Consider the following 23590-nt stretch of genomic DNA (forward strand, 5'->3'; position numbering starts at 1 on the left):
TGACATTCTATTAATTATTACGAAACTACCTCATTGTTTTGTATTATCGTTTGTACCCGTTGCGTAGCATCTTAATTCTAGGTTACAGTGATTGATAGACCATCGATATGAACTTTCTTACCGACAGATTTACAGGGATCGAATACAATGTGCACCAATTTGGACAAATTTCTAGCCTAAAGTGAACTGATTTTTACTTACAAGTCCCTCTCCCGAGATAGACATCAAGTTCAACCGGAAACAAATAATGGGTACACCAACAAGCAAAAGTTGCAAACTCCTCATCTCTGAAAATAATTGTAACCTAACAGCCGATTATTACTTACTAGGCCCCTAAATGTCACTTTGCAGCCGGTTGTACTTTATCCTTTTCAATCGTAGACATCGTGACGGATGGAAACTTGGAACATTATCTTATGTAATCTAGTTGGTATTATAAAGCTATCTGTAACTTTTCAGGATCAAAATACCATCAGGGACCCATAAATTTCCTGTAATGACTCGCCATCCAGGATCGCTTATTATTGGATGGCGAGTCATTACAGGAAATTTATGGGTCCCTGATTCCATAGATGTGTACCAATTTGCACAAATTTGTAGCCCCTCGTGAGCCTCCTCTAGCAACCGATTCTTACTTACAAGTCCCTCTCCCGGGATATACATCCAAGTTCACCGGAAACAAATAATGGGTACACCAACTAGCAAAAGTTCCAAACCCCTTGTCGCTGAAGTCATTGTAGCCTAAGAGCCGATTATTACTTACAACTCCCCTACATGTCTTACAATCGGGAACCAAGTTGTTCTTACCATCAATTACACCAGAAACAGATAATAGGTACACCAATCAGCAAAAGTTGCAAACCCCTCATTGCCAAAGATGATTATAAGCTAATAATCGACTGTTGCTTGGAAGTCCCCTACATATCTCACAATTGGTATCGGCCTATTTTTGGTTCAAGTGTGTACCTTACCACTGAAGTTGTCAACCCCTTGAAACTTTCAAACTGGTGTATGTCATGAAGGAATTTTTGTAACAAAAAATGGATGACATATACTTTGATCAGCTCATCAAGGTCTATCGATTGTCGTTGAAAAAAAAAATTCTATCTGTCTTAGTTCAAAAGTTGACTTTTTTGCCGGAGGCCAACTTTCTAACACCACCACTTAGAAAGGAGCAAAGGATAAACTCTAATTTCTTTAGCAATGAAAGAACTTTTAAAGTTTAAGAGGTATATCTGATACCATTTCTCTATTGCAATCCCAAGTAGAAAAAAAAAGAATGGTAAAGTCAGCTGAACTCACGAACAGAAATGGCTAGAAACAATAGATGGCAGCACTTTCAGACCCGTGGGAAAATCGCACTTTTTTGTTTCTGTAAATTTTTCTATTTATCACTCAAAGAAGATATATTGGCTGTGGGGCCGGGGAACTACCGCATATATTTAACACTTATAGATTTTAGTCCATCTTCAATTTGAAACTGGTGCCTGCCTGCTTGCCTGCTAGAACGGAGCTTTCCACTCGAAAGCAGAAACATGGTTTGATGAAACGAAAGCTTGGCTGCACAACTTCAGATACTCCTCTCTGACATAGGCTATATAACTCCACTTCACTTCGCACACCATAGGCTCTGGCTCGAGGACAAGCAAAAACCATCCTTTTTGGCCCCAGGCAAGAGTTCTACGGAGCTTTCCAAAATATAATGTCATATTCATCAATCCGGCCTGAGGTCCACACTTTCCGTAAAAACCGCACAGGTTAGACCCTTACCAGTTTCCAGGAATAAGCTGAGATCGGCGGCATAGGAAAAAAAAAACAAAAAAAACGGGACAAAACCAAAGTGTTGCTCTCGCAACACAATGAATAATCAAGTTTAAATTAAAAATCACATAAGCCAACTCATGGAAGAGTGGGGTTCCACTCACCTTAAACCCGTCTACTGATTAGATTAGCGGTTTCCAAACTTTATTTTACCACGGCTCCTTAAAATTATAAAATCACGTGGAGCCTCCCTTCCATTTTTTAGATAATATAGACACAAAAATGTTTAGTACTATGAATTCTTTTAAAGATAGACTATTACAATCAAAGAAACGAATAACAATTTTAAATTTTTGTCTTTTAGTAATATGGATGCACTTGCCTATAATAAGCACAAAATCCATCAAATGTCGTGGTCAATCATGAGATAGCTACACGAAGCTCATCTTCTATAACCAAACGGGCACAATATTTCAATTTCGTTTTAGCTAATGCAGATTTTTTTTTTTGTACAAATAAGATTTTGCGAACGGCAGCAATACTTTTAAAATTTTATTTGACAAAATATCATATTCACTCAACATAGCTTTGTAAATAATCGAACTGATCAAACAGTTCGTGGTAACGAACTGTAGTAAGGAGCGACCCGGCTCAATAGTAACCAAAACTCTAAAAAATTGAATTTTGATATCAATAGCTACATCAAAAGAATCGCATTTTAATGCTGATTTTAAATATATAAGTTTCATCAAGTTTAGTCTTACCCATCAAAAGTTACGAGCCTGAGAAAATTTGCCTTATTTAAGAAAATAGGGAGAAACACCCCCTAAAAGTCGTAGGATCTTAACGAAAACGACACCATCAGATTCAGCGTCTCAGAGAACCCTACTATAGAAGTTTCAAGCTCCTATCTACAAAAATGTGGAATTTTGTATTTTTTGCCAGAAGGCAAATCACGGGTGCGTATTTATTTGTTTTTTTTTTCTTTTCCCCAGGGGTCATCGTATCGACCAAGTGGTCCTAGAATGTCGCAAGAGGGCTCATTCTAACGGAAATGAAAAGTTCTAGTGCCCTTTTTAAGTGACCAAAAAATTGGAGGGCATCTAGGCCCCCTCCCATGCTCATTTTTTCCCAAAGTCAACGGATCAAAATTTTGAGATAGCCATTTTGTTCAGCATAGTCGAAAACCTTTATAACTATGTCTTTGGGGATGACTTACTCCCCTACAATCCCTGGGGGAGGGGCTGCAAGTTACAAACTTTGACCAGTGTTTACATATAGTAATGGTTATTGGGAAGTGTACAGACGTTTTCAGGGGGATTTTATTTTATTTGGGGGTGGGGCTGAGGAGAGGGGGCTATGTTGGAGGATCTTTCCTTGGAGGAATCTGTCATGGGGGAAGAAAAATTCAATGAAAAGGGCGCAGGATTCTCTAGCATTACTATAAGAAAACAATGAAAAATAAACATGAAAACGTTTTTTCAAATGAAAGGAAGAAGTAGCATTGAAACTTAAAACGAACAGAGATAATTACGCATATGAGGGGTTCTAAAAATACTTTAGCATAAAGAGCGAGGTATTTAGGAGGAGATAAATACCTTGCTCTTTATGCTAAAGTATTTTTAGTAATTTCAACTATTTATTCTACGGCCTTTCTGATTCAGGGGTCATTCTTAAAGAATTGGGACAAAACTTACGATTTAGTGTAAAGAACGAGGTATTAACGAGGGTACAAACCCCCTCGTATACATAATAAAAATATAAGGTTATGAAAGTTTGTTACGTAAGTTAATTCTTAAGTTACGTGTATTTTTTACTAATAAAAACGTTCATTAAAAATTAAAAGTTCTAGTTGCCTTTTTAAGTAACCGAAAAATTGGAGGGCAACTAGGCCTCCTTCTCCACCCCTTATTTCTCAAAATCGTCTGATCAAAACTAAGAGAAAGCCATTTAGCCAAAAAAAGAATTAATATACAAATTTCATTTTAATAATTTATGTGCGGAGAGCCAAAACCAAACATGCATTAATTAAAAAACGTTCAGAAATTAAAAAAAAACTAATTTTTTTAGCTGAAAGTAAGGAGCGACATTAAAAATTAAAACGAACAGAAATTACTCCGTATATGAAATGGGTTGTCCCCTCCGCAATCCCTCGCTGTTTACGCTGAAGTTTGACTCTTTGCCACAATTCTACTTTTTAAAACAATTAAAAGCTTTAGCGTAAAGAGCGAGGGATTGCGGAGGGGACAACCCATTTCATATATGGAGTAATTTCTGTTCGTTTTAAGTTTTAATGTCGCTCCTTACTTTCAGCTAAAAAAAAATAGTTTTTTTTTGTTTTAAGTAAATAAGACAGCACTAGGCCCTTAAGGTCCTAACTAGTGGCGCTGATCTCCGTTTCGTGACCCTTCAGGCAGGTAGTGCAATGGGAGGCAGGGGGCCATCTTATGCTTTCGCAAGCCCTTCCTGCTTACCTTCCCCATGTTTCTCCAGGTACCCATTTAGAGCTGGAAACTTATAACGGATTGTTTTTATACAGTTTATATTTTTTTATTATTGTAAAAACTTCTTTATGTTCGTCACTCATATTTTCAAACTGTTTGTGATAAGTAAGGAGCTATGCGGCTCAATAGTAACCAAAACTACAAGAAATGGAGTATTGATAACAATAGATACATCAAAAGAATTGAATTTTGAAGCCTATTTGAAATATTTAAAACTCATCAAATTTAATGTTACCCGTCAAAAGTTACGAGGCTGAGATAATTTGCCCAATTTCTAAGAAAAAGGGGGAAACGCCCTCAAAGCATCAAGTAATCTTAATAAAAATGACACCATCAGATTCAGCATACCAGAGAACTCTACGGTAAAGGTTTCAAGTTCATATGTCTAGAAAGGTGTAATTATGCTTCTTTTTTTGCCGGAAGAAGGGTCACGGATGCGTGTTTTTTTTTCCAGGGATGATCGTATCGAACCAGTGATCGCTAAAGATCGAGAGAGGCCTCATTTGATAGTTTTAATGTTGTTCCAAACTTTCAGTTGAAAAAAAACTTATTTTTTATTTCAGCTTATATAAGAGCTGCTTTGTAAGGCATGCAGTGAGTCGAGAGAACATCGGTTGTTTTCATTTTAGTTAGTGCTAGAAGGTAAGTTTTGTGTTCTGATATTGACTTAGCACTGTAAGTATTATTCCACAATATGCCTTTCTCATTAAAAAAATGTCACTTATATTGAAATTTCGCTGGATGTGACTTTGCAAGGAATGAGATCGCAAAAAAAATAATCTTCAGTTGTATTATTCTCTTCAACATATTGCAAATATCCTATCAAATATGCGGTTTTAGCTGCCTCAGTTCTTTCTTCAAATTGTGAGGTGAATTCCGATTTTGAAGTGTGTATTGAGAAACTAATTGATTACCATGATCGTCTTCAATGATCCTCTAATTGATTATCCCCCTGAAAGGATTATTTACCATCATCTATAAGATCTCGCTAATTTTACTTTAAGATGGTGACAAAGGTTTTGTTCAGCCTGGACCAGGAAACCCCGTCAGTCTCGAAACGGTTGGGATATTTTGCGTTTCTTCGTAGTTTTAATTTCATTTGATATTGTTTTAAATTATGTTAGTCAGTGCCACCCCAGGGAGGCGCGCTACCCAGTTTGCAAAACGCTGGATTAGATCATGTTTATCACTTTACTGAAAACAATTTGCGTTTCGAATAGTTGTTTTAAAATATACTCGGTTTGCTCATACTTTTACATTGAAATATCTTGGGTTAGATGTAGGAATATAAAGACATTGAATCTTATAGAGTGCCAGCATTCACTCCCTCTCACTCATGGGGTGTAGACAGTACTTGATGTTTAAGCCAATCTCTTTTTTGAACTTTGGTAGGATTAAGGAACATTATTCAAAGAACAAAATAAAATTTAGGCTAAATATCTCACAGAAATTGTTTTTTTTTCGTGATTTTGTCAAAGTTTGCTTGAGAATATTCGTATGAAAGTAAAAAAGGCATCTACTTAATTCGCTTTAAATATTTGATGAATGTTCACTCTGTAAATCACAAAATTCAGTGCGAATAATCAAATCTTCGTGCGACTACGAAAGTTGGATCCCACAAGAATACTCTTTAGCACAGGCTTCGCTTCATCCATTGGAAAAGATAATCTAAAATATTTTAGATTTTTAGAAATGATACTGCCAGTAATCAGAGAAAATGGAAAGAAACTAGTCAGTTTGGAATAATCACTTTATTATGGGTTGTTTCAAACTAGGTTGTATTTTTCCAGGGGAAAACATAAAAATAGCCTTAATTGCAAAAAGAAAATGAGAAGTAAACTATTAATATACAGATACTGATGTTAAACATTAACATCAATACTGAAAAACATCAATACGTTAAAGTTTAAAATGTTAAACTTCAACAATATTTCATACTGAAATATTGTTGTTAAAAATTAACAACAATAACATCAATAACATCAATACCGGGAAAACCTCCTATTTTATAAGGTTTTCCCGATAGAAGAGTTTTCAACTAAACGATTGACGCTCAAACTGTTTGAATTTGTTATCAAATATGGAATCATAAAAACATAAACTCAATTACTTTACAACAAGCCCGACTGCTTGACTGTTATTAGCAGTGACTTTGAAAGGATACCATTCATAGAAGACAAAACGAGAACATCTCACCGGACAAAAGAATACCCTCGGTTTCTGCATAGTTTTCTATTTATTTATCAGGTTTTTTTTTTATTTGGGAATGTAGTACTAATATATTGACCAGAAAAGAATGTGCTGGATCTGTCAGAATTGTAACTCTGACAGAAACGTATCCTGTTTAATCAATCGTGTTTAACCTTTAGTGTGTATTTGAAAGGAAATTTATGAAATCCTAGGGATCTGGCTGAACAATTTTATAGACAAAAAATCTACTGAGGATCTGTTTGCGATAAAAACTTAACATAATGTATTTTTTTACCATCTGAGGTGTTCTGGTGTATTTTCCGATAACTGTAAAATCTAAAACAGTAATTTTTCAGAAAGCTCACATTGAGTAGTTATTAAATTTACTATTCTTCCTTCCAAACTGTAGCTTAAAGAATCGAAGCGTCTTAAAGTTGCTTTTCCTGTTAAAACAATTGCTTACATGAGTTAATTCACGACAAGCAGTATCCACCAGGGGACACCCAAGCTGGCTTGTGATACTAGTTAGCAATGTTTATATCGGCCAGTCGTGAATAATGATTAAAAACAAGTCACTTCAAAACTGACCATGCTACTATTATTCTATTCATAACCATCTTAGGCTTTCTGTCGATAAATCGGATGTAATGGTATGGTTTTGCAGAGTTTTCGAAAACACCATTTATTTCTTGAACTCGTTGACTATAAAATAGCGGAAAAAGACAAAATGGAAGTCTTATAGGAGTCATAAGCAAAATAACTTGAATTTAGCGCTGAAATTTTTTTTCTAGAACCACTTTCCACCAATAGGCTGGATTCGTTTTCCAAGTCTAGCCATTCCAGTTTTTTTCGTTGTCAATTATTTAGCATCTGTCTGCTAGTTGAGAAGAAAGACAATAAACAATGGAAAGCTAAACCAGCGCCTTTTTTCGGCTGACCAATAAAGACCTTATATCGACTATATTTTAGAGAAAAATTTGAAACTGCAGTCATAATATTACAAAATAGGGCAAGTTTAACGTGTGAAAATTCAAGTTATTCATAAATTGACCGCGCTCATACATTCTCATAATCAATTTTTATCTGTGAATCAGCGTTAATAATGTGGCAGTTTTTACACTGGAAGGCTTTGAAAATATAGATATAGCACGAAGAAAGAAAAAGGCAAAATCAAAAGTTTTATAAAATCTAGTCAATTCTTCTTTTCTCTTGAATAACCCTTTGGCAGGTTTGCGCACCTCACGAATGGCTAAAATATACAATGAAATGCTAAGCAGGGTTTGCTTTCCAGGTTAAGAAAACAGGCCTTTCTTTGCTCTGGATTTCAAAAGTGTGACTGTAGGTGTAGCATACATAATGGAAATGATAATTTTTTATAAATCTTATAAACACTGTGGTATTTTCTGTTAAAATGAGAGTTCATTGTGGCTTTCATTAATTCTTTGGAATCCCTAGGCCAGTTGCAAGTCCATCGTCTGAGGTTGTGCTAAGAATATCTGAAGGGTATTCGGTGAAAAATGAGCCCTTTTGAACATCTTACCATACAGAAAACTGATGATTTTTGTTTTCCTTTTCTTTTGAACAATGCATCATAATTTAAATAGATTTGCCAAGACAAATTTGTTCATTAGACATATAAAGAAGAATCTAAAGGGTTGACTTATGCTTTACTAGCTCTAAAGGAAACAGGGCTCGTAAGAATCCGCTTGTGCGTTAGAAACTTCGGTTCATTATCCCTTTCATTTACAAGGTAAATTATTTAGTTTTGCAAACTTTTATTCAAATGAAAAAAATATAGCGCTGCCTATTTATTTTGTCTCAAAATAGATGGGCCGTAAAACAACGAATTTCAAACATTGAGAATGCTTTTTATTCTTTATCCATAGAATTAACTGCAATAGTTTTGAAATTTCGTGGTAGTTAGCTGTTGTAAATAAGGCATGTTCACTTATGATAAATGAAATACATTAAGTAGCATTGAATTAGAGTTGAATCCGCAACAAGAGGCTTTTGCTATTTGGAAATTTGTTGACTTAGGTGAATGAAACTCTCAGGAATAGCAGAGCTTTCTACCCCAAACTATAATGTTAGGATGGTATTTTCATAACTCTGCCCCTTAGTAACTTTTCGGCTTTAAAGAATTGGTAAAGACAGGCCTAAACATAACTAGGCTAGCCTAATCTAACTTCATGAAAAATGTTGCTAGGCCTAGACATGCAGTCTCATGTAAGATTCTTTGTGGGGTTGCATTTTGTCACATTATAAAGTATTTGGGTAAAGTTCTAGTTCATTGACTTCTTACTATCTTGGATAGGGGCTAGGTTAGGAAAATGAAACTTTCAGGGATGAATCTACAGGCTAAAGTATATCCTGGGAAGATATTTTAAAGTACCCACCTCCACTCCTTCTCCCCCTAGAGGGCCCTGATCTTTGATGACCTTTAAAAATATGTGTTTTATAAAAGTGAAACCTTGCAAAATAGATATTCTGCAGAAGTGCTTCTGAATGAAGTACAACAAAATTGTTTTCAGCTTCACAACTTTGCTCAATCCCAATTTATAAGGTTTTAAAGATATGCAAATACAGTTCCTAAATTTTGAAAAAAAAAATGATATGGCTGGGAATTCTACTCAAATAACAGGAATTGCATTTTCAGAACTAAAGACAGAGAAAAAGCAACTGGTAACTGAGAATTAAGGTAAAATGTTGTTTTGTCAAAATTTCAATAGGTATAGACCTGTCATTTAAACAAATTTCAGGGCCCTCTAGAGAGAGAAGGAGCAGAGGTGGGTACTTCAAAATAGCTTCCCAGGACATACCTTAGCCTTTAGACCCATCCCTGAAAGTTTAATTTTCCTAACCTAACCCCTTTCCAAGATAGCCAAAAGTCAATCAACTAGAATTTGGTAAAATTATAGCAAACAGTATTACTGGCTTTTGTATAAAGTGAATATACCATTTGATGCTTTTTTTATGCTCTTTACAAATATAATAATTGCTTCTACTAGAAATTCAGTTTTAAGCACTTTTTGACCTCTTAAAAATGACCTAAATATAGGGTATAAAAAAGGCTTAAAACATTGCTCTCAAACTTTATAACATTGTACTCAAACTTACTGTTTCATTATAAATCCATTTTTTTTAATGTTATATTATCCAGAAGCACTGATTTTCCACAATTAAATTGGATAAATAAATTTTATCATTGTTATGGCAGCTTCTTCTTCATTGTTGCCAAAATTGCCATTAAAGCATGCGTTTTTGGTTGTTTTTTACAAAATAATAGGATATTTGAAATCACAAATCTGTAATAGTTTAGAAACAAATTTGGGCTTTATATTTACACATTGGGGGGTTGGGGTAAAGCATAGCATATATTAAATATGCAAACTAACCATTGCTGTATTTAATATGGTTAAATTTATAGCAAACAGTATAACTGGTGTTCATAATAGCTGGCTTTCATATTTTTGACCAAAAACGCATGCTTTTATTTAAAATTTGATGTCAAGGAAGAAGTAAACATCATAACATTGGAAAAATTAATTTATCCAAATTAATATTGGAAAATCAGTGCTTGTGGATTATATAACATAAAAAAAATGATTTATAATGAAACAGTAAGTTTGAGATCAATGTTATAAGGTATTTAAGGTTCAAGACCAATTTGCTTAGCCTTTTTTATACCCCATATTTAGGTCATTTTTAAGAGGTCAGAAAGTGCTTAAATCTGAATTTCTGGTAGAAGTGATTATTATATTTGTAAAGAGCATAAAAAAAGGCATTGAGTGGTATATTCACTTTATACAAAAGCCAGTAATACTGTTTGCTATAAAATTACCTAGAATTTTAACAGTTTTTGGGTTTAACAAATGAATTCAGAGCTGAAGTTATGCCTGTTGCTCTAAGAAGACATTTTCAAGCTCCTAGCTTATTAAATTTACATTTTACTTATTGCCTAGCCTAGGGTTTAAATAAGGATAAAGGTCTAGAATAGCTCTGCTTCAAAAGGACATGTGCTTAAAAAGGAGAGATATAACATTTCCATATTTTCCAGGGGGTAGCCTATATTCTGCAGGGGGTAAATGCCAGCCAGCCCACAGTGATAATTTTATTTCATTCAACTTGTTGTAATGAATTTCACACATACATCATTAGACTATATTGAAACAGATTTTGAAACAAAAGTAGTAAGCTTTAAGCTACAGATATTAGCATTAATTTCACCCTGGCTAAGTTAGCATGATCATAGCTCTGCCTAGATTTTTCTTGAAACTAACATGTAATGCTTAAACAACTCAGTGCCAGCAAAAGAAGTGAAGTGGCAGGTATGGCTATGGACTCTTCCAATCATCACATCCTTCCATTGTAAACATGAATTAAGACAAAGTGGGATCTGCTTTCTGTAATTCGTGTATAGCACAAATTACACTGACCATTGAGCAAAGCACTGTTGCTCCACCCACATCTTCTAAATGGCACCCTTCTGGAAGGTTCTTACAAATGCTGATAAATTGAAAATCTGTTCCACTTTCTTCTGTTTGCAAAATACCTACTGAGATATCCAATTTGGACATTCAATGCAAAGCTCACCAATATTCTTTGCAAACCAGATCCTACTAAAGCTGTTGCTAAACTAACCAAAAGATTTCAAGACATGCTTGGAGCCAACTTCTTCAACTCCAGTTACATCATCATAGTTGTATAGTGATATTGTACTTTTGTTTTTTCTCTTTGCAGTGCTTTGTGATTTTCTGTTTTCAATATATAATTTTAATTATAATAATAAGCTTCTTACAAATACATACATTATGACTCTTGTTGCATTATTCATGTCAAGGCTCAACCCAAATTTTTGCATTAAAATTAAGATAAAAATTTAATGGCAAATTGGGTAATTGCTAAAATTGGCAACATAAAATGCAGTACTAGTAGAAATAGAAGCCTGGACCCATTTTGATAACCACTGGGGGGTGTATGTGCATACTAAATTTTTTCTTGCACTTTAGAGATTAAGACAGTGAGATAAAGAACAAGAGATAGAAACTGAAAACTTTTTTGCTCAGATAGAAGCTTGAAAAGTAGTACTATAAAAGAAAAAATTACAGTATTTAAAATAAAGTATTTGTATCCATGTTCATTCCTGAAATTTGAGCTACATCGTTGTGTTTTATATTATTAAATAAAAACATTTCTTCAACTGAAAGTAAAGAGCAATATTAGAACTTAAAATAAGCAGAAATTCTTCCGTGTGCAAAGGGGACTGTCCTCTCCTCAATCCCTCACTTTTTATGCTAAAGTTTTTTAGCACCTAAAGAATGCTTCTTACTCTAATAACATGGCCCTTGTGTTTCAGGAGTTGTTCTTAAAGAATTGGGACAAAAAGCCAAACCTAAGCATAATGACTGGAGATTGAGGAGAGGGCAGTCCCCCTCATATGTGCAATAATTTCTGCTTCTTTTAAAGTTTAATGTTGCTCTTTACTTTCATTTGAAAATATTTGTTTTTTTAATGATTTACCCCCCCCCCCCTCCCTAAAAAAATTCCTCTTGACAATTCCACACTTGCTGAGACTTCTCCTGGGAAAATTTCCTCTGACAATTCCTCACTTCCATCTGAAAAAAAAAATGTTTTTATTTATTTCTGATCATTTTCTTTCCTCCCTTTCCTTAGTAATTGTTTTGGAAACCCTCCCACGGAAAAATCACCCCAGACAATTCCAACTCTGATAATTCAGAAAATTTCCCCTGGACAGTTCCCCTGGAACCTCTCCAGTTGTAAAATTGAGTTATCAAAGAGAATGTAAGACAAATAAAACACATTCATTATGTAGATTTCAGTAAATTCTCCAGTGTAAATTTTCCCCTAGAAAAATCCGCCAGGAAACTGCCATTTTGCAGGAAAATCCCCTATGGGAAATGGCCCCCTGCTGAAAATCCTCCCCCCAAAAAAAGTCTATATATTTCCCAATAATATGTGCTAAATGTAAACAATAGACAAATTTCACTTGCCCTTTCTTTTGGGGCTATTGGGGTCATATCATCCCCAAAGGCATAGTTGTTGGATTTCTGGATATGATGAACAATATATCATCTGTAAAATCATGATCATTTGATCAGGAGAAAAGGAACATAGAAAGGGGGCTAGTTGACCTGTAATATTTTTGATCACTTAAACAGCATCCTAGAACTTTAGGTTTTAGTTTGAATGAGCCCCCCTCTAAACTTCTATGACCAATATATATATATATATATATATATATATATATATATATATATATATATATATATATATATATATATATATATATATATATATATACATATATATATATATATATATATATATATATATATATATATATATATATATATATATATATATATATATATACATATATATACATACATATATATATATATATATATATATATATATATATATATATATATATATATATATATATATAGCATAAAAAACATTTCTTTTCATTCATCTATTATTGTCAGAATCTCAATTTTCATATTTGTAGTTACTATTGGGCTGAAATGCTCATCACTTACAGTTTGTTACCATAAACTGTTTGTTAATCATACCAGGTAAATATATGTTTAATAAATGGTATGCTTTACATTTGACTAACCCAACCCACTACTACTACTACTATTTTCCTTGGCATAGGCCTATCAAAATGTGATAAATACATACCAGTGCCATTGTTTTCCCATAAAATATTTTCAGCTTTCACCCTAAACAAAGAATGGCAATATTTACAATATTGATTGTCTTGCAGGGAGCAGCAAAATATACATTTGCCCACCTGGAGAAAAAACCTAAATCCAACTTTGATTATAATTTATTTTTTTCCAGAGGAAGTTCATATGGAAGAGGTGGTCATATAAACTTCACATGGGATTCATTCCATTGCAAATTAAAAGTTCTAGTGCCCTTTTTAGGCATCAAAAGTGATTGAAAGACAACCACCACCCCCCACACACCGTTTCCCCTAAATATATCAAACCAAAATTTTGAAATAATCATCAAGTTTAAAATAGTCCAAAGGTCAAATAACCATGCCTCTGAAGTTGTCCACCCCCTTCAGTCCTCAGGGCAAGGGCTGTAAGTTATGCAAGCTGCCCATTGTTAAGATGTAAAGTTTTTATAGGAAGGGTGGTTGTATAAACTTTGGAGAGGGATGATCTAATTGCAAATCAAAACATTCAGTGCCCTCTTTGAAATTCAAAAGTGATTGGAGGGCAACCACCCCTCCCCTGCCCCTATTCCCTTTTCCCCTAAATGCATTCAATCAAAATTTTGAGATAGCTGGTTTTTGCAAAATAGTCTTAGAGTCAGATAACCATGCCTCTAGGTTTGAAAACCCCTATCCTGCAGCTCCAGGTGCAAGGGCTGTAAGTTATTGTTCATATACAGGATTTATCATTGGGGAAAGGGGAAAGCTTTGATTGTGGGTTCATTCAAAAATGTAAAGGTTATTAAAGTGAAACTCTGGAAAGTTTTTAGGGGTATCTTGTAATAAACAAGAGGCACCAAGTGCATCCAGTTTATCAAAAAGGTGATCTGCAATGTCTTAAGAATTGCTAAAGGTTTTAAGTTGAAACTTACACATTGAGACCTCAGATAAATACAGAATCAGCTCCAAGGAGAAAGGGGGGTGGTGGTAGAAATTGAAATATAGTGCCTCTTGATTTCCGGAAATATTTTTTAGCTATATCAGTGTTCCATTAATGAGAAAATTTACTAGTGTTTAACCCAAATTCAAGTTTTGGAGAAGGTATTTAGTAATGATTTGTGTAATGAACACTTGTCAACATCTGACAAAATATCCAAACATGGGGTTAGTGGCAGGAAATTGGGCAGGGTCACACCATTGAACAACTTTTCTGAAAGCTTGCACTTTAGACTAGCTTGCAAATAAACTGAACCAGGTTAAGCAGCATGTAGTTTATTTTCAATTTTCTTAATAAAAGCTTTCTTGTGTCAGAAGGGGCCTGATTTGGAGACCAAGTGAAGTCAGCTCTGGCACTAGGATGATCTCCAGCTCACCAAGTCATGCACTATCAGGGAATGCCCTGTTAGGGTAACTGAAAAATAGCATTTGTAATTTAGCCAGGGAAATAGATAAACCCATGCGAAAGTAACAGGCTGCAAGCTTACATCACAGTGGTCATTACCATAACATAGCATCAAGACCCATAGTTATATATAATTAGAGATGTAATTGTTCTTGGTTAATGTCAATATTAATGCCTGATTACCATAATTAGTTGGTATGTATACATTAATTATAGCTACATCATTGACTGCAACAGCACCATATTGATATTTGAGTTCCATGGTGTGGGTCTGGAGCTGGCCTAGTACAGCGAGGTCACTAGTCATGGAAATTGTATTTGGTAATATTTTAGATAATGTTTCATGCCATGTTTTCAACATTTAAAATAGACAGCCAGTCATCCAACAGATAGTGTTCCTGGAAGCCCAATACCCTGCAGTTCTGGGTTACCATTAATTTGTGCACAGTACTGATATTCATAAAAAGTTCAATCATATTCAGGATGACCAACTTGACCAAATTTATGTCTTTCATATACAGTCAAAATATTAGAGGATTTGAAAATTTAGATATGCTTCCTACCTTCTTTTAAGCCATAGTTTTTTTCACTTAGTTATGATTTAAAGCAACAGTTGCTTCAATTGTTCCATCTTAACATTAATTTCTACCAAAGAGGTAGAAATAAGAGCAAGAGCCAGAGCCTGCAAGATTTTACTTCTAACCCAGAGTCATGCTAATTTCTAGACTGGAAAATTTTAGTTAATCTCCCTTACCCCTAGACTTTTTTTCTTCCCTAGACTTGGAAAAAAAATACCTTTCTTTTATATTTCTATTGAAAAATTGTTTATGTATATTCATTTGAAAAATTGGAAAAAGGACAAGGTTGATCTCAAATCTCATTAAATGTAGTTGCTGTGGTAACTCTGCAGGGTTATCTGTTTCCTTAGCAAACCCCGTTTTTCTTGTAGCAGTTTTGTAGGGTGGTAGAAGTTACATTTTCCAGGCCTTGTCAATCATAATTATTGAGGTTAAAATTGTTATTTTCACGTTTTCCGTTTTATCAATGCTATCTAGAAGAACTTATATATTTCTACAGAGTATTGCCAAGCAAGAAAACCTAATTACAAACTCAAATTAACCAGGTGTTTCTTTTTCAATTTATCAAGGGTTTTTAAAGGGACCACAAAAAAAGTTACTGTTATTGAAAGATTCAAATTATTCAGAGTTGACTGTAGTATGATTATCCAGACGATTATTCAAATAATCTGAATGAAGTAAATATTTCTCCAATGGTGTTTTGTTTCTACTAATTTACAGTCAGGGTTTTCTTTTAGCTCCTGAATTTTGCATTGAAGAATTTCTGAGCTTGTAGTTTACATGGCTAAAATTTCAACTTAGAGGTCCAAAAGCAAATCATAACTTATACATATGTCATAATGGTACTTGATTTCCGCCAAAGTCACTAATTATGGAAATGCAGTTGAAATTACAATTAGGAAAATTTAAGAAACTTATGGAATATTTGACTAATATATGCTTTTCTATCTTTTCCTCTGTATTTGTCCTTTACTCCGTGGTGTCTATTTAAGTAATTTAGGGGGTTGAGGGGATGGGGGGATTTTTTTTCAATGAAAATACCAAAAAAGAATTTTCAGTAAGAATACCAAAAATGTCGTTTCTTAAGTCAAGGAAGGCGATGAATCCAGGGAATAAATGTCCCTCCTCTTTCCAATTGACACTCGTGCTTTTACTGTTAATTTCATTTTGTCAAATCTGGGCCAATCAATTTCTGAAACTTTTTTAGTTGTTTAGAATCAATACTTATAAATGCCTAAAATTTTCTGAGAGTCATCTTTTTTTAAATTTAAATATTTTGTTTTAGGTCCTATTACTTGCTATTTGTACTCTAGATATAGGATGGCTTTAGTGGCCTACAGTGATGAAAGTGACTATGAAGAAGAAGAGGAGCAAAATGATGTGGACTCTAAAATTAGCTTAGTTACCAATGTAGTTGATAAGCTTTCAGTCAACCAAGCAGAGACAAAGATAACAGAAACCAAGAGCATATCTGATGATGAATATGGAGAAGAAGCGATACAAGTTAAAAAATCAGCAATATTCGCATCAGTGCCACTGCCTTCCAGACTTAGAGATAATTTTGTGGAAGAAGAAAGTGTGATTCCTGTTGCATCTCAGAAGGAAAGAGAAGTAGCAAATGTTCTTGAAGAAGAAAAGAGGAAAATAAAAGAAGCAAAGCAAAAAGGAAAAGTAAAAATCGTCCTGCCATCACTTGCCCAGGTAATGCATTCTACCAAAAAAAGTAGGATTATTTTCTAGTTGGATTAGTGTCTTATTTGGTTGCTGAAAGCATAAACATTTATGTATCTAGATGTTTTAGGTGATTGGCAGGGAGATGCCTCTCTTTATTAGTTTCTGGATAACTATGCTGAGGTAGAAAAAATCTAAATATTATGTCGTAGAATTACTAGCATCAACTTGGAATGTGTCCTTTGCATTCTGGAAAAAAAGCTAGCTTTGGCAATATTTGTCAGAATACTCTCTCTTATTATGTATCAAATTTCTAAATAGTTGAAGTTCCAAATTTAATATACTACTATATCATTTTTCCCAAAAAAGCAGTAGAACTTCGATTTTTAGTATTTTTAAGGAGCACATTTTTAGAATTCTCATAATTATTAGCTGGAGGAGAGTGGTGATTGACTATTGATAAGTTGTATACAAATGAATTAGATATTGTCACAGGCACATCCTTGTGCACAGTTTATTGGGGACGAACAGGCTGGCACAAAGAGTAATTTAAAAAATTTTCTAAAAAGTAATTTTTAGAATTCTCATAATTATTAGGCGGAGGAAAGGGGTGATCGAGTATTGGTAACTTGTATACAAGTAAGTTAGATATTGTCATAGGCACATCCATGTGCACAGTTTTGGACAAACAGGCTGGCACAAAGAGTAATTTTTTGTATCAATAGTTTCTTATAATTTACCTGTTTTTATAAAAATTTCACTTTACAAATATTTAGTGGAGTGACGTTTTTTTTGAAATTGGGGTTTACCTAAAATCAGAACTGAAAATTTTTCACAGTTGTTGATTCAAAATGTTTCCTCAGTCAAGTTTTATTTCTTCCATATGAGACTGTTGCATCCTAGACTCCTATTTATTCTTCAAATGTTATTTTTCAATCTTCAAATATAGACTTTACTTTGACTTGCAGCAAGTCGCAGATTGAAGATAAGCTGACTTATTTTAAAAGTTGTCGTAAGTTACTTCTGAATAAATTTGGCCTGGCCAATACTATTTTGATTCTACAGATCAACAGCTTCTTGTTAAACAATTTCTGTCTATTCTGCTTAAAGTCCAATGCCAAACTGGAGATATCTATTCGGACTTAAAGTTGTTTTATTAAATAAAACAAGAAGTGTTTTCTTCAGTAATGTAACACATATTAACATAGCTTAAAAGTATAATTTTTTAACTAAAGTAAGACATTGTTTAGCTTTATTTTCTTAAATTATTCTATATGGCATAAAACAACAGGTACATACGCAGACACTTATTTTTCGGAGAAGTATGGGGGGTGAACATTATAAAATAGGCAAGTCAAAAAGAAAATGTGGAGGAATTGGAAAAATATGGACGGTTTGTAAGTGCTCAGACTTGAAAGATACCACGGAGACGTCTTTCTCTCTATCCATCCTCTCTCTCTCCATTCCCCCAATCTTTGCCTTATTTCTCTTCTTTTATGTTTTCCCTATCCTCTTTCCTATCTTTCTTCATATCTCTTTACCTTTCTCTCTCCCTCCCTCCCTTTCTCTTTCCCTTAATTTTTCCTCTTCGTGTTCAGTTTTATTGCTTGTATAGTTTCCATACTCCTATTTTAAGTTATTTTAAGAGATGATAAATAGCGTTTTTATGGCACTTGGTATTAACCAAGTGACATATAGCGATCGCAAATTCTGTCGGTCTGTCTGTCCCGGTTTTGCTACTTTAGGCACATCCAGGTAAGCTAGGACGATGAAATCTGGCAGGCATATCAGGGACTGGACCAGATTAAATAAGAAATATTTCGCGATTTTACCATCTGGTGGGGGGGGGAATGGGGGGTCGGTTAATTCGAAAAAAATAGAAAAAATGAAGTGTTTTTAACTTACGAACAGGTGAATGGGATCTTAATGAAATTCGATGTTTGGAAGGATATCGTGTCTCAGAGCTCTTATTTTAAACCCTGACCAGATCTGGTGACATTGGAGGGAGTTGAGGGGGAAACCTACAATCTTGGAAAACACTTAGAATGGAGGGATCGGGATGAAACTTGGTGGGGAAAATAAGCAGAAGTCCTAGATACGTGATTGACATAACCGGAACGAATCTGCTCTGTTTGGGAGAGTTGGGGGGGGGGGGGGGGGGTAATTCTGAAAATTAGAAGAAATGAGGTATTTTTAACTTACGAAGGAGTGATCGGATCTTAATGAAATTTGAAGTTTGGAAGAATATCATGTCTCAGAGCTCATATTGTAAATCCCGACTAGTTCCGGTGACATTGGGGGAATTCAGGGGGGACCTAAAATCTCGGAAAACGCTTAGAGTTGAGGGATCGGGATGAAACTTAGTGGGAAAACAAGCACAAGTCCTAGATACGTGATTGACATAACTGGAACGGATCCGCTCTCTTTGTGGGAGTTGGAGGGGGAGGGTTAAAAATGAGGTATTTTTAACTTACGAAGGAGTGATCGGATCTTAATGAAATTTGATGTTTAGAAGGATATCGTGTCTTAGAGCTCTTAATTTAAATCCCGAGCGGATCCGGTGAAGGGGAAGTTGGGGGGAGGGCGGAACCTAAAATCTTGGAAAACGCTTAGAGTGGAGGGATCGGGATGAAACTTGGTGGGAAAAATAAGCACAAGTCCTGGATACGGGATTGACATAACCAGAACGGATCTGCTCTCTTTGGGGGATTTGGGGGGGGGGGTAATTAAAAAAATGAAAAAATGAGGTATTTAATGAAATTTCATATTTAGAAGGACCTCGAAACTCATATCTCTTATTTTGAATCCCGACCGGATCCAGTGTCATTAGGGGAGGGGGGGGCGGAAATCTTGGAAAACGCTTAAAGCGGAGAGATAAGGATGAAACTTGGTGGAAAGAATAAGCACAGATCCAAGATAGGTGGCTGACAAAACCGGAACGGATCCGTTCTCTTTGGCGGAGTTGGGGGGAGTATTATGAAAAATTAGGAAAAAATGAGGTTTTTGTAACTTACAAGCGGGTGATGAGATCTTAATGAAATCTGATATATAGAAGGATCTTGTACTTTAGGACTTTTATCTTGAATCTCGACTAGATCTGGTGACATTGAAGGGAGTTGGAGGGGGAAACCGAAATTCTTGGAAAACGTGAAAATCGAGGTACCTTACGAACGGGTGATCGGATCTTAATGAAACTTGATATATAGAAGCATCTTGTGTCTCAGATGCTCCATTTTCAATTCGAATCAGATCCGGGGACATAGAGGGTTGGGGGGGGGAACAAAAATCTTGGAAAGCGGAAATCTTGGAAAGCCCTTAGAGTGGAGAGATCAGGATGAAACTTGATGGGAAGAATAAGCACAAGTTATATATACGAGATTGACATAATTGGTATGGATCCGTTCTCTTTGAGGGAGCCGGGGGTTGTTAATTTGGAAAAATCAAAAAAAATTGAGCTATTTTTAACTTAAGGACGGGTGACCGGATCTTAATGAAATTTGATATTTAGAAGGAACTCATGTCCCAAAGCTCTTATTTCAAATTCCGGCCAGATCTTTTGACATTTGGGAGAGTTGGAAGGGGAAACCGGAAATTTTGGAAAACGCTTATAAATGTCGTAGATACGTGATTGACGTAACGGGACTGGATCCGTTCTCTTTGGTGGAGTTAGGTGGTGGGGTTCAGTGTTTTGGCGAATTTGGTGCTTCTGGATGTGCTAGGACGATGAAAATTGGTAGGCTGTCAGGGAGCTGCACGAATTGACTTGATAAAGTCGTTTTTCCCGATTCGACTATCTGAGGGGCTGAAGGGAGAGGAAAAAATAGAAAAATTGAGGTATTTTTATCTTATGAGTGGGTGATCGGATCTTAATGAATTTTGATATTTAGAAGGACCTCGTGACTCAGAGCTCTTATTTAAATCCCGACCGGCATTAAGCCTCTGATTTTCCTTTTAAAGCAATCTATTGATTCTTAGAATTTAGCTAGAGCTCATACCATATGAGCTCTTGACTCTTGGCTCTTCCGACCTCGTCACAAGTGCCATATGAGCTTTTAGCTCTTGTTAATGCTTTTAAACATGTTGGTGTTGTAAAGAATAAAAACTAGTTTCAACAGTAAAAGTAAAGAGTGATTAAATTTAAATAAACAGAAACTAACCTTTGGGGGTAAGGAAGGGGGTAAATGAAACCCCACAGTCCTCACTAAGTATAAATGCAATAAATTCATAATCTAGTTTACTCAATTTGGCTGAGAGTTAGGATGAGCAATCATACCAGAAATATGATGCGGAACTGATATTGCAGCTGGGGCCCAGTTTGGTATCATCCAATCACTATAAACGTTACTGTAGTAAGCAGAGCCATTCCTAGGGTTGGTGGTTCCGGGGAAAAATTTATTGCTGTGCCTCCCTCCCGACTCAAATATAAGCAGAAAAAGCCAAATAAAACCAATGTCGTGAAAAATTTCATCAAAGTGCCCCCCAGCCAGGGTTCCCGGACACCTGTCCTGGTTGCCCCCCCCCTGAAAGGCTCCGGTAGTAAGGAAATTAGAACAATTTCCAGAGCCTGGCCTGTAACCAAATTTAGAACCGGGACTATATACACCAGCTCGGTACTATGTAGTTTTCATGCTTGGGTGAATTTTTTGAGGTTTCATTTGTTATTACAAATGACATAAAATAATAGATAACTGACTGATATAAATGTTAGTGTTTTCTTCAAGCAGAAAATGATTGTAAGCTATCATGAGAAATGACTTCTTGTTTTATATTTATTTACAATACACAGATAGACCTCATTCATTGATAAGAACATAATAAAAGCATGGACAACCCACCATTTTCATTTAATCCAATTGTAAATTCCAAAGTCTAGTGTATGTGAGCAGGTTTGGAATGTAATGATAGTTCTGTGATTGCTGCCTATTCCTAATTCAACAAAAAAGTGATTAATTTCTTTTTTTTTCCTTTTTTTTAGCTTTCTGATGAGGACTTGCCCGTGAAGAAGGAAAAAACAACATTGAAAATAAAGGTAAGAAACTCTGTCATACCTATGACATAGTCGACAATCAGTTTTAGACAAAAACAGACTTGCCAATGATAAAAGTGTTCAATTTAGAAGAGGACAGTGTCATTTAACCGACATTTTTAATGCTTATGCGTTGCTTGCATCTAATACCACAAATCTTAGTCGATTTAACCTTTCCAAACTTTGCAACCGTCCAACTATGCCCCATCTTCTTGCCGTGTCCCCCATTTAGAAAATTTTCTCTGCTTAAAAAATTATTAACCAAATCAATTTTAAATTCGCTAAGTATCTGCTGCATCTGCTTCCTTGGACCAGTAATTCTTCTCTGGTGCATACATCTAAATTGATTCTGCCTGCAAATATTATTGATAAAAAAGTTGAAGATTTCAAATCCTCCGTTAGAAACCTCAACCACCATTAGTCTTCCCTCTTCGTATAGTATGTAGTTATATGTGTGTTTGTTGATTGTGATCTCTCTTTTCGTTGTTGTTTATTTTCTTTTTTTATTTATTTTCTTACTCCGTCACTAGGGCTACAAACCCTCCTTTGTTTTATTGACGGGTCAGAAATAAATTGATTGATTGAAATTTCTAATTCAGAAGATTGTTTTTTCAAAGCTACAAAGTTTTAGTTTTTTCTCTGTTGGAAGTTGTTCCAACCTGTGTTCAATAACATAGTCTGTGGTTTTGTTACTATTTGAAATATTCGCTTATTACTCATGATATGTGTAAGTTCAAGAATTTGGTTATATCACTTTCCTGGGCTATAATATAACAAACGTTAAGATGGTTTGGACACATCTTATAGGTGAAAAATGAATAATGCCCGAAATAAACTTTTATTGTGACTATGTTTAAGAGTTACAAAAATGAGTTTCGATTCAAGTAGAAGAAGCTGTGTGAAACATCTCGATGTACTTTGCTACGTGTGTAGAGAGTACACTTTTCAAGGAGAAAGGAAACCTATTGCTGACTTTGTAAAGAAAGCACACCTTGGGTATTTTGGTGTCAAACTTGGTGACTAAGAGAAAACACGGGCGCCACATACTGTCTGTAAAACCTGTGAGAAATCTTTGTGACAGTGAACTACGAGGAAAAGAAGAAGTCTCATGGTTATCGTGCCGGGGGTTTAGAGGGAACTGATAACAAAATTGAGGGCTGCTATTTCTATGTCGTAAATATTAATGTAATAAATAGAAACTACCACAGTAATTGGTATTATCCTGATTTATCCTATGCACGACGACCTGTTGCTCATGATGATGATGCTCATATACCAACATTTCATCAGCTATAGAGTTCAGCAAGGAAGAATGCTCTTCATTTGATAAACCTCTTGCAACAATGCTTGTGATGACTGTAATTATGAGAGAGTTGCATCGTTTTCTCATCGCTTTAGCCAAGACGAGTTAAACGACTTTGTTAGAGACCTCACACAGTCAAAAGAAGCTTCAAAATGAATTGCTTCCAGATGGCAGAGTAAAAATTTACTGGAGCAAGGCAAAAAACCACAATGTACCGTAAAAGAGAAAAGGATTTCTTACCGTTTTTCAATTAAGAACTCAATCATGTATTCTATGACGATAATACAAACCTTTTATAATTTATGGGAATCATAAAATATTCTTCACTTATTCCTTGAGTGTTCAAAGTGATGTCTGAAATATGTTCTGTTCCACAATGGTAACCAATTTACATCCATATTGATTGCTCTCTTGGCCAAATGAATGAAGAATATGACTTTGTGGCCTTGTTTTCGGGAAAACTT

The 23590-nt window shown here is 35.0% G+C and overlaps 1 protein-coding gene across 1 annotated transcript in view; it reads left to right on the forward strand.

Moving 5' to 3' along the window:
- The first annotated feature begins 8325 nt into the window (after positions 1–8325).
- The window catches only part of LOC136031344 (proline-rich protein PRCC-like), a 35110-nt gene continuing 19845 nt past the window's right edge, over positions 8326–23590 (forward strand). The window contains exons 1-3 of the mRNA XM_065710834.1: positions 8326–8371; positions 16412–16827; positions 21773–21826. Coding sequence (XP_065566906.1) covers positions 16447–16827; positions 21773–21826 — 435 coding nt within the window. The 5' untranslated portion in view covers positions 8326–8371; positions 16412–16446. The remainder of the gene's footprint in view (positions 8372–16411; positions 16828–21772; positions 21827–23590) is intronic.

This window comes from Artemia franciscana, chromosome 9 (genome assembly GCF_032884065.1).
Source record: "Artemia franciscana chromosome 9, ASM3288406v1, whole genome shotgun sequence".
NCBI lineage: Eukaryota > Metazoa > Arthropoda > Branchiopoda > Anostraca > Artemiidae > Artemia > Artemia franciscana.